The following is a 12,569-nucleotide window of genomic DNA, read 5'->3' as shown; positions in this document are numbered from 1 at the left end:
ATAAACTGTAAATCATATAAATGGTAGCACTGGAGGCCCTGATAAGCATCTACCACCTTAATCACTATAAAGATTAAACAACAAAGCTTTAAGTCTCAGCATTAATAACATTAAACACACTAATCTGAATCTTTAACAACAAACATACAATGATGAAATATTACAAGATTTTTTTGTTCAAAATACATATATTATGTTGTATACATGTACAATAACAGTACAGCGCTGATTACTTTGAGCTCAATGTGTCGCCCCAATGATAGCCGCAACGGTGGAGATAATTGCCTGTCATGTCATACAGATAATCTATTAGAGATATGACACTAAAGAAAATGATTTGTTAGCGAAAGAAACATTCACACGATAAGTAGAGATCGGTTACAACATTATTTGGCGCAAACTGTGTGTTAAGTATATTTCTTATATTCTCAATAGTATAATGCCATATCATACCTTTATGTTTTAATTCTTAATATTTTATGCTACTATACTGTATCCTTTTGCTCGAGATATAAGGGCCATAGTTTTAAGTGGATGAAAAAAGAAATCAAGACTGGGCAACTAGAATTTTCTTTCTACCAGAAGAATGATCTAACAAAACACAACTAGATAAGGTAAAAAGTTCAGAAGTTAAACTCCAGTAGTGCTTAATTTGGAGGGCGTGTAAGTATAATTCACATGCTAAACTTTATTAATGAGGATATGATAATCAAATTTGTAAATTTGGATCATAAAATAGCATATTAAGATATATCTAGCACTAACTTCAAAACAATAGATACTTCCCTTTATAAGACTTTTCTCCATATGTGAAAAGTCAGAAAGATGTATGAGGTTCAGAATCAGATACCCTACTGATGATGCAAAAGAAAGCTCAAAAGTTTGAATTTTGGTTTAGAATCACATATCCTATTGATGGTGCAAAAGAAAGCTCAAAGGTCCAAATAAAATTTCATAAATATGAACTCTTGTTAGACAATCTGATAGCATCTATGTCCCAAGTATGTCCCAAGTTGACAGATTAGTCACATCACATAAAAAAGAGTTTGCTGATTGGAAGTTATAGTGTTCCTTTGATTTCAGAATAGCATCGGTATCCTTGTTACAACCAAATGTTTTACTTGCCTTTTCTCAGTCCATTTTTCACATATTTCAACACATGTTGGTAGATAATATATTCCCAAACTCTTGTTCTACTAGAAGTTTCTGAACACTTATTCAACTTTTCAACCTATTTGAACTGTAGATGGCATAATCTATCAGCAATAGAAAGAGTTAAAACCAGGCGATAGGGAAGTGTATCATTCTGAGATCAGTAATGTTAGCAAACACTAAAAAGAACAGGTGAAAAACTATAAGAAAGAAGCAAAGAAATTCAGAGTGCAGCAAGAAATTGTTACTTACTGCTATTACACAAGCTATAAGCCCTGGTTTCTCTCTATAGTCCAATCTGACACATAGTAGGATAAAAACTCCAACATACCAGGGAATAGCAGCAAGGAAGAATCCAATTATGAACCTTCCAGTAAGAAATAGTTGTCGTAAGTAACCAATCAAATATTATGAAATCAACAAAACAGATACTTCCAACCATTAAAAGAAGTTAAAACTGATAAAAGAAATGATACAAAGCAATGAAAGAAGTTGAAAATAACAAGTTGATGAGTAGACAAAGATTGATTACTTACAAAAACCAGCCAATACCAATGCCACAGCAGGGAAGACGCCGTAGCGGCTGCCCTTCAACAACTTGCCCATAACCTAGAAATGTACATGAAAAAAATTGGTAATAAATACAGGTAGGTTAACTGGCATAAGCAAGAGACAAATTCATTCTAACACGGCTTTCAAGCTGTCTGTGTTTTTCTTTTCTTATTCTTGGACGAGCAAGCGATGGATATTATTCTTATAAAGAATTCATTTGGGTAATGGAAACAATAGAAAGGTCGAGGACTATCTTTTATGTTTCTGCGTGAAATTAACACATAACCTTCAAATATCACCTAAATCAATCAGCTTAGTTGACTCTATGAGACAATCTACTGCTGATACATGATCTACCAGAGGTTACTCAAATCCCAAATTATCATAACAAGATCTAATCTTTCTTTGTCCTGTAATCATTTCACAATCAGAGCTCCACAATTTGGCTTCTAATTATTTCAATTCCTCATCTAAGAATCCAAAACTAGCTACTTCTAGTGCCAATACAGTTAGCAGACTCCTCATTCATCTGCAGAACCTCACAAGTAAGTGCGTCCAAATTCTAGCATTCCTAAACAATTTGAAATCCAACCTAACCCATATGGTTTGATCGAGCTATTAATTGGGTCAATCTAATTTCACTATCTTCTACTTTATCTACAATTTTGACCATGTTAACTTTATACTCCTAAAACGGGCGACAAAGAAGTACGACAGAATCAAACTTTTCTTCGAAAAAAGATCTAAGATCAAAGTGTTAAGACCAAGAAGTATACCTGGAACAGCTTGGTAGCCATGGGGATAGTAGGCAGGGCCAGGAGGAGGAGGAGGAGGAGGAGGTTGACCGGCAAAGCCAGGAGGCGGAACCGGCTGTGGTAACCCCATGACCGGCTCAGAGTAGTTCGCAGTGCCATGGAAAGTCCCATACTTTTGTTCGGTCTGGGGATCACTGCTCTGCTCTTCTTTGCTCATCTCTTTTTTGTCTAACTTCTTTCTTGTTCCTTTCTCTCTTCCTTTCACTCCTTAATAATGGTGGAAAGATCATCTACCACTTAATAATAGTGGTATAATTTGTGGTATATATGTGAATTCTATACTAGAATTTGTACCCCTTTCACAATGGCATGAAGGATAGATAAGTAGTTTTGACCAAACTACTAGTCTCAGAATATGATTATGGGGGTACTTGAAAGGGTACCTGTAGCAATGCTCATTGTTACTATCACAATACTTAATGAGGCAGGTAGGTGGGCCATTAGATTTTTATGTTTAAAAATTTTGATAATTTCTCAGTTAAATCAGTGCAATTAGGAATGGAATCTAGAATTCTAGATCACTTGTATAGCATGAGCTCCTTTAACCATTTGATTATTTGAGTATTATCCCACCTAGAGTTTATATCATATTAATTATTATCATGGCTTTGGATAGATCTAGCATATATGTTGTTATCATCCTTTTTATTATAGAGGTGCCAACAATCCCTGTAGCGAAGGGTGTCAACTTTTTTTATTTTATCAAACTTATATTCAAAGATTATAAGCAGAATTAAATTTAGTTTAATTAGATTTGAGCAAAAATAGATTAATAGATCTAATCTGATATTTAAATGAGTTGGTTACTAAATAAGTTGCATATGTCTTTATTCTTTAATGGTCTAAGTTGAAATCAACTTGATTAAATTGAATAGATCAAATCATGTCAAATTGCTTGTCCATGTAACACCGGATGACTCGTGTTGATCCCTACCCATGGTAAGAGGGCTACAAATTGATCATCTTATAACCCACAAAGATTAAATTTGTAGAGCTAACCACTATACTAATTAGTGATGCAATCGAGCCAAGTTTTGATCAAACTTGAATTGAAACTAATTTTGAGTCTAATTTAGGATCAAGCTTGAATTGAAATAACCTTAATTCAAGCCTATTTCAATCCAATTTTGAGTACACGACTGATTGGGCATAGTCTAAGCTGAGAACACCGATCGTTTAAAAGACGATGGTGATGCAGAGATTGATAATTGAGTGCGACGGTGAAGAGGGATAGGGGATTTTTGAGCCTAAACGAAGCAACTTCAAGTCTAAATCAATTCAATCCTATATCAAGTTTGATCAAGTTTGATTTAGACTTAAGGTATAATTCAATAGTGAAAGTATAAGAAGTTAAGAACTAATATAATAATATTATGAGTATTTAGACCTTGATCTAAAAGTTTATATTAATTATCTATATTATATATTATATAATATTAGATATTATATTATTATGTTCGAGTCTTATAATGATGAAGCTCCGCCGTAAAATTAATTTCGAGCTTGTTTAGCAAATCAAACTTGAATCAACTCATTTTCGAGCCAACCTTGATCAAGCCCAGATTATTTTGACACCCCTAGTGCTAATGACCAGGGCTTATCCACAATGTGGTAGTCTTTAGGTTATGTTCTTTGTAAAGTACTGCTAGGGTTGCAGTGCTCTCATATACCCAAAATTCTATTGGCCTAATACTTGGGAAGATGGTTGATAGAATAATACTAGTTAATTAGAGCATATCCTCATCTTTTGCTTTCTTTTTTTTTTTATCCCTAATTTGAAACTGCTAAAGTTTGTATCATTATCAAAATATGCACTATGAAACTTATACTAACATTTACCACATTGTTGGACATGGTGATTGTTAATATATATCACAATAGTGCTAATCACTGGAGCAAGATGTCTCAATTGCAAGCAATCCACACCTAGCAGTATTAGATACTCTATTTTAATAGTAGGCAATAATAGAGCTAGATGAGATTAATATTAGATAATGATATAGGGGACCATGTAACAACAAAAGGAGAAAAGTTTGTGGATTAATTCCACACATTGATCTTGATTTATCTTAGCAAGATGAACAAATAAAGGAAGAAAGAGAAAAGGAAAAGGAAGAGAGTAGATTTCCTTTGATCATCATCATATGTAAAGGGAGGTAGTTGAAGTACTACTTGTTGTATAAGTTTGTGGAGTTAAACTGCTTAGTATCTGAATCTATAAACCAAACAGGAGATCTAAGAAGTCCAAAAAAGTTTGGAAAAGATCAAAAAAGAGAAAGAAATCAATCTAAAAATGATGTATAATAGCCTCTGACCTCTCTCTTTTTAGAGAAGTCTCAAGCTGTGAACAAAACTTGGGTCTTTTGTTCTTCATCTCTCACACTTCTGCACACCTCCTGGGCGCAAATCCAAGCCTGGAGTTCTTCAAATCATACAAGACATGGAAGTTCTGCTGTTGGTAGTTCCCCAAGATGGACAGCGCCGAGCGCGGGGTGCCGAGGATCGCGAGGCAGACGATCTCCGGCTCGAGCCGGATGAAGTAGTTTTCCGTCGGGAACTCCCAGTTCGCGCCGTCGGCGAATTCGATGGCGAACGCCGGCAGTTCTAGACGGTCGACACCAGACACATTGTAACAGGGACTCAGAACGGGGAAGTCTTCGATCACTGGGTACGTCTTCACACTATCGAGGAAAGCTTCTCTAATGATTTGATAGGCCGGGTCGGCGAAGTAGGTCAGCGTCGTCCCGGAGTCGACGATCGTACCGCCGGATCCGTCGTCGGCTAACTCCCATAGATTTTGCGAGATGTTGAGTTTCACGCCGTCGACGCTTACCGTCTTGATCTGAACGTAATAGAAGGTGTCGACGGAGTCATTGTTGTTGTTTTTGTTTTTGGCGGAGACGAAGGAGGTGTAGTTGAGATGGGGGTGAGAGAGGAGCTGCTCGTCCTCGCCGAAGATTAGCTTGCTGGAGACGCTAATGTCACTGTCGCGATCCACCAGGCAGTAGGAGAAGCCGTGGCCGTAGAGGGAGCTGAGCTGGGAGGCGAATGAGAGCGGGCCGCGGCCGAGGCCGAGGAGCCCGGCGGCGCCGCGGAAGAGGCCGCGGTTCCAGTGGCCGCAGCCGAAGAGGACCTCGTGGACGCGCCGTGGCGGGGAGGAGGAGGAGGTGAGATTGACGGTGAAGGTCTCGACGGCGAGGTCGCCGGTGGTGTTGGACTGGTCGCCGTACCAGTAGAAGTAGGGGCAGGGCTCGGCGGGGGAGCGGCAAGTAGGGGAGGTGGAAGAGGAAGCGACGAGGGAGCAGCGGGAGTCGCCGCAGGTGACGGCGCGGTAGGAGGAGGAGCCGGCGGGGTCGAAGACAGGACCGTGCTGGTCAAAGCAATCGCGGCAGGGAAGACATTGGAGCCAATTCAGATCGCTCCCGGTGTCGAGGATCACCGAGAAATGCCGCGGCGGAGTGCCCACAAACACATCCATCAGATACTCCCCGGATCCCAAACTCACCCCCGACTCCAGCGTCGCCATCATCGCCGCCGCCGTCTCCGACAGCCGCCGATGGCGAGTCCTCCTCTGCCCCGCCTCCTCCTTGTGCTTCTTCCTATCATTCTTGTTGGTCAAGATGGTTTGGATCCGCGAGAAGTCTTTAAGGGTGGAGTTCAGCAAGGATTGCTTGAGTTGTCTAAGATGGAGTTTCAATGGCGCCGGCGGCGGTGTAGACGGGCGGCGGTGGTCGCATGGGGAATTGGAGTTGAAGCTTGGGTGGGTGGGGAATTGGATGCTCGAGGAGTTGGAGGTGAAAAGGGAAGCATGGGGATGGAGCAGAGAGAGGAAGAGGAGGGAGAAGAAAGCTATGTTCTTTTTAGAAGCCATTTCTAGAGCTCTTACTATCTCATGAGAGATCTATCTATAAAAGAAGAAGAAGAAGAAGAAGAGGAGATGTTTGATTATTTAATCTATTTTTTTTTCTATGGTCTTTGGGTTTGTTTGAATCAATGGGAGAGGGGAGTGGGGGGGGGGGGGGGGGGGGATTGAAATTTGGGGGAAATATTAGAAGGGAACATAATAGTGGAGAAACGCGGCTTTGTAGACTGTGGGAGGAAGACTAGTTCCAATTTTCTTTTGGAGTTCTCTTTTTTGCGTTTACAACCCTCTAGAATTCCTTATTATGTGTTGCATCCAAAAAGCCCTTTTTACAATTTACTACCAACGAGATTGGCCTATTATTATTAGAAACTACTCAAGTGCGTCTATTTTTTTAATATATAATTTACATAAAAAATAAATTCAGGAGCTCAATCTTATTTATTATTTAAAATTTAAAAATATATAATCAGAGTCGTCGAATGTACACGATCGATACTCTGCCGTATAATTTTAGTTATAAGTCTTCCAATAAAATTCCAGCCGCGTGTTTACTTAGTCTAATCAAACAACTTGGGGGTTAGATAAATGAATTAATTAATCCAACTATTAAGTCAAAAAGCAAGTGAAGCTAAACCCAATTAGTTCCCACTTAGAGTCGGACTCAAAAGGCTTCATTAAGGCCTCAGAATAGTCTTTCGGTGCGTATGATTTGGAGCATTGGAAAAGAGATGGTCAAATGAATAGAATTGAACAAAAGAAATTGAAGTAAAGTTTTGTGGTCAATATAAGATTGCAGCCTTAGAAGTTTCCAGGTATCTGCAACTCGTGGCTAATGGAAGAGTTGTTTATAGTTCCAGATGTCAAGAATAAAGGAGGCATTTATAATGCCTGCTCCCACTTTATATATATATATATATATATATATATATATACTTTTTTATTCTTCTTAGTATGATATAAACTCATTGTTATACGTATTATCTGAGCATAATTTGCAGTTTATATTCTGCGTCATTGTTTTTTTAATCATTTTTACTATTTACTCAGCATTAATATAATGTAGATTGTAAACACCTTTCTAATGGACATAGTATCCAGAAAAACTCATCCCAGAAAAAGGAAAAATAAGAATAAATTTTAATATTTTTTTCAAAGTTTAACTATAAATTTTTCCCATTTATATATGTCTAAGTTTTGGAAAACATTAGAAGTCCTTATCAAATTTGGGTTTTGGAAATTTGTAGCCCTACCTTTTATCTTTGGAAGTGCATTAATGAAAAAAAAAAATAGTTGTGTGGGCCAAAGGAATAAATTAAGTGTCACAACATTATAGTAGTCAATCTTTTTACCAAATGCTTGGTCGGTCAACGCATCAATCACACGTATCCGATAAATATAGTCATACTCATGCTAATTCTATAGGCATTTTGTATTCATTTTTTATCATAATCATGTTTATTTTATGCGCCAATTGATGTCATGGAACTCACCCTATTTCTAAGCTCTTTAGTTTCATCTTCCTTAATTTCATAATTTATGTATTAATAGATTGTCCATATTAGTATTCCGAGCAAAATGGGAAGTGATTATGATTAATAGTATACATCTTCTTAATCCTTTCAAGGTCATTGATAAATGAGATGCATATTCTAAGAGTAAAAAATAAATAAATAAATGCCCTAGAGCTTGTGTCTTTGACAAGAATTCAAAGTTTATGTCACAATTTATTTCACTAAGTTAGTGCTTGATATCAGAGTAAACATTTTAGTATACATAAGATTATTAACTATCGCATGTAAAAGAAATTTAGACTCATAATAGAAAACCATTAAAAGAATTCTTGAGGACCACATTGATGAACAATTCTTGAATAAGGGAGGGTTGTTCACAACCAAAAAGATCATTAAGTTGCCTTTAAGAGATCTAACAAATATTTTTATTTTTTTATTATTATTTGGTGGAAGGGATGTAACAATGAACATAGATGTGGTGCCACCAACCATGTTAATTGTTATGCAAGCCATTTTAATTATTTCTCCTATCAAACCTAGCTTTAGTGCTGAATTTTTGCCCAATTTTAAGTAGACTCTTCTTACTTATTATTCATAATATATTAATCCCTTCTAATTATGAAAAATCTTCGAGATACTCATTTTATTGGTTATCCGTTAGATTTTTCTATCAAAAATAACAAATGGGTGTCGTAAAATTGAGAGTAAATTTGTCATTTGATAATTTCTATTAATATAGTGAGAAATTTTTTATATACAAAAAAATAATAATATTAATGTTATCCATTAGGTTTTTCTGTCAAAAATAACAAATGGGCGTCATAAAATTGAGAGTAAATTTGTCATTTGATAATTTCTATTAATATAGTGAGAAATTTTTTATATACAAAAAAATAATAATATTAAGAGGGTGCATAAGGAAATGTGCAATTTTTTTAGGAGTCTTAGAATAATTTATCATGATATATCATTTGATGACATAACTAAACAGGCATTATTTTTATCAACATTATTTTAGATTGTGATGAGTATTAAATAGCAGTGATTAAGAAATAGTTCCAAGTCATATCAGCCATTCATTAAAATGTGGTCAATAGTCTTCTCTTCTCCTTGAACAACTGACTAGAAAAAGTAAGTTAATTAGCATGAGCTAATAACTTGTCATAGAGGATAACATCAAGAAAATTCCAATTATGCTACTTATCTTAATTTAATCTTCTTAGACTAAGCAAAATGAAAGCTACCATCCAATGTTTGGAATTTGAGTGTTCTATTCTCCCTTTATAGTTATTAACAAAAGACTCATTAATTAAGCTTCAAATCTTCTCAAACCTTCTTTGAGGGGGATTAAGATTAAAAGCTATTGTGGTCTACCTAGAAGAAAGGGATTAGTCTTCCCTTGTCCAAAATATTTTTTCTAAGTCAATTGCTTGTTTTGATGAGTTACGTTATGGCTAGGTGGACACATGTAATAAGCATGTAGGTGGATTAAATAAAGATGACAAAGGAAAAGAATTATGGGTGGGTAGTAGTAGGTATAACTAGCCCACAAAAATAATTACATGAATGTCATTCTCATGTTAGGCTACGATGGAATGAGTTTAGGTATCAAGATTGAAATTCGGTGCGGGCCAATCTCTGATAGGTCGGTTTGGGTGTACTGTCTGATGTCTGAATTTGATTACGTATATTCCACAGTTTTTGTTGTGTTCAGTTAAGTTTTTATAATTTTTTTTTATTCTCTTTCGAGCGCGATAGGAGATGTTTAATAGGCGTGACCGATGTGTTGGCACAACATCTAGGGGCTGACAAACTGCACGAATCGGCCTACATTAAATCTGTTTTCTATGCTAACATGGGTCAAGTGCATCTATCGTGCGTGCATTTACCGGCTATAAAAATAGAATATATATAAGTCTTGAGTAATTAATGAGTTGATGCATATTCGACGGTGAATCTAAATCAACTCACATAGGATCAGTTTGCACCGAATTGCAATCTAGCTAGTTTACACCCTCTATCTTTTTAGTATCGAAAGATAAACTACATGAAGTTGCAAAGCACAAGAATTACTACATAAAAGAATGAAAATAAAAATAAAGGAATCCAAAGTATCAAAATAGTCGTCTATCCAATGGTTCCTTGAAATCTATGAAAGAGTAGGGGATGCAAAAGGCTAAAAGATAGCTTACAATAAAAAAACAACAACATTATGCCACAAAATCTATGCAAAAATAATAATCTAAGGTTACATCTCATCAGAAGTTCCACTTACTCCTTCCAAGAAATTAAATACATTTCTAGGGTCACATGGGAGACAAACCATTGTTCATTTGCTTGCAAGGAATGTCAATTTCAATAAATAATATTATAATGGAACAGAAATCTATACCCCTTTTTCTCTTCTTCCCACTTTATTATTATTATTATTATTATGTTTTTAATTTTTATCTAATCAAAGCTACACAAATTCACACAAGACCACACAAATTTATATGATTGTTAGCAAGGAGACACTAAAAAGATGCTCATTTTAAACTACAAAGCTTTAGTTTGCTAAACAGAATGAATGTTGATTAAGATCGAGTATTAGGGTTTTATTAGCCTATGACAGAGATTACAGATTTTAAATCGCATTGTAAATAAATAAAGAATTTCTCTTCGAGGTTTGGAGAGGAGTAGAAGTACTCAACTCAAAATTAGCATATCATTGGCTTTCCCCCAAGCTAGAGAACTCTTAATGGCAGACATAGTTGAAAACCCCATTGTTAGGGTGAAATTAAAAAACCCTAATTTCCCTCGAAAGATGGGCTAATACTAATAATTTGAAGCAATTTTAGGAGAAGAGGTACGCATTAATATTAAGATTATTTGTTTAGCTTCCAAGTAAGATAATATAAAATATAGCTATAGCCAGCAAATGTGATTGCGTCGACAGTCGTGATTCATATTGTATGAGTGTTTTCGAACTCAAATATTTATGATATCGATTTAAGATTTAAACATTATTAAATTTCTACTATTCTCTTAATAAAAAAATAGTGTAGCCCTAGCCTTTAATCCTCAATTCAAAAAGTTAAACCTTTCAATTTCCTATCTACTAGCAGATTAGGCAGAAGAGATTTAAGACTTCTTTCTCCATAGACTTCAATGTATAAGTTTAGGTGATGCAAAGGTGGGTGAACAAGAAAGACCTCTCTTATCAAAGTCAATAGAAATTATATACAAAGTCTACTGATGTAGAATATGGAGGTCACTTCTTGGCACCAAAAATTAAAATTAAAATAAAAGAGGTCTTGTGGTGATGCTATAATCAACTACTATCTCCTCAATTATCTTGATTTCTTGTGATGTATGATGCCCTATAAAAGAGGGCAGTGTACACTTAGGAGCTAAGAACTTGGAAACCATATAAGTGACTCATATAATATAGAAATAATTTCACTTATATCCGCTAAACTATTATCGGTTTTTATATAAGTTATCTCAAAGTTTTTTAGATATATTTAGACCTCTAAATTATTAAAAACTTATAATAGTATTTTGGTATATTAAAATGAGAAAATAAGGTATAGTTTTAAAAAGGTATATGCTAAGATTATCCCTATAAATTAATAACCATGCACTTATACTGACCACTCTGGTGAACCACTTTTCTCCATTAGTGTTTAAAAAATAATTAGTGATAACTAATGCCACTATTGTCCTTTTAAAATAATAGTTCTTTATCTTTGTTTAATTTTTCTTTAGGATGTGACATATATAGAAAAATAATCAAAATTTAAAACCTGTTTAAACTATTTAATTGAAAATATAAATCTTAAGCATTTAATTCTATTTAACCACAAAAAAATATTATATGGTATAACATTATAAAAAATATTGCAAACTTGATTATTTTTTTTAGAAAAAACTTTAAAATATAGAGATAAAAAGACACTTATTCTCACTCATTTGTGCATCATATCATGACCAAAGGCCTTAGAAATTTTTTGGGCTTAATGGATCCAACCTTCGCCCGGCGTAGCCCGACCCGACTCGATATTTATCGGGTTTGGGTCAAAGATTCTTGGCCCGTCGAGCCGGGCCAGTCTAAGATTATAAGTGCTTCATATAATTAACAAAAAGAAAATAATCATATAATGGAACAGATAGTGAAATTTATAATTTTAGATTTTGTTATATATATATATATATATATATATATATATGTTTATTTTACCTTTTTGTTTTTCAGAAATAGGTGCATATAAATTAATTATTTGTAAAAAGAAAAGTAGTCCTATATGAAGATACTTTATGTTTCCTAGTTGCATGGTGCATTATTATTAAGATATAATTACACCTAGTCTTCTAAATTATTATTCATTTTCATGTAGATTTCTTCTTCTCCTTTTTTTCCCTTATTAGGTGATCAATATCAGGCTTTCTATGCGTCACTCTACTCTTTTACTTTAGAGAACAAAAAATTGAAGGTAAAATAATTTAGAAAATTTTGTATATAACATCCAGCTTTATAATATAATTATGTTTTACACCCTATATTTTTATTATTTATAAATCGAGTACTATAATTTAGCAAATATGTGCGAAAAATATTCTGAATTAAATTTGAACTACACTGTAAGAATATTATGTTAAGTAAAGATATTTTATTTCTAATATAAATAAAAT

The 12,569-nt window shown here is 34.8% G+C and overlaps 2 protein-coding genes across 2 annotated transcripts; both read right to left on the bottom strand.

The window, feature by feature from the left end:
• Positions 1-73: 73 nt before the first annotated feature.
• Positions 74-2,845, bottom strand: LOC140792412 (large ribosomal subunit protein eL20z-like). Its single transcript, XM_073143408.1, has 4 exons — positions 2,481-2,845; positions 1,689-1,761; positions 1,405-1,519; positions 74-285 (listed from the first exon to the last, which is right to left on the bottom strand). The coding sequence occupies exons 1-4, from the start codon at positions 2,674-2,676 to the stop codon at positions 241-243; spliced, it is 429 nt and encodes a 142-aa protein (XP_072999509.1). The 5' UTR covers positions 2,677-2,845; the 3' UTR covers positions 74-240.
• A 1,698-nt stretch (positions 2,846-4,543) lies between these two features.
• On the bottom strand, positions 4,544-6,570 carry LOC140792797 (aspartic proteinase nepenthesin-1-like). The gene has a single exon (XM_073144000.1). It carries the CDS (start codon positions 6,388-6,390, stop codon positions 4,897-4,899), a length of 1,494 nt encoding a protein of 497 aa, XP_073000101.1. The 5' UTR covers positions 6,391-6,570; the 3' UTR covers positions 4,544-4,896.
• Positions 6,571-12,569: the final 5,999 nt, after the last annotated feature.

The sequence above is a fragment of the Typha latifolia genome, chromosome 7 (assembly GCF_019914945.1).
Source record: "Typha latifolia isolate L0001 chromosome 7, TyphaL0001v2, whole genome shotgun sequence".
NCBI lineage: Eukaryota > Viridiplantae > Streptophyta > Magnoliopsida > Poales > Typhaceae > Typha > Typha latifolia.
Note: the sequence above shows the minus strand (reverse complement) of the source record. Positions and strands in the feature narration are given on the sequence as shown.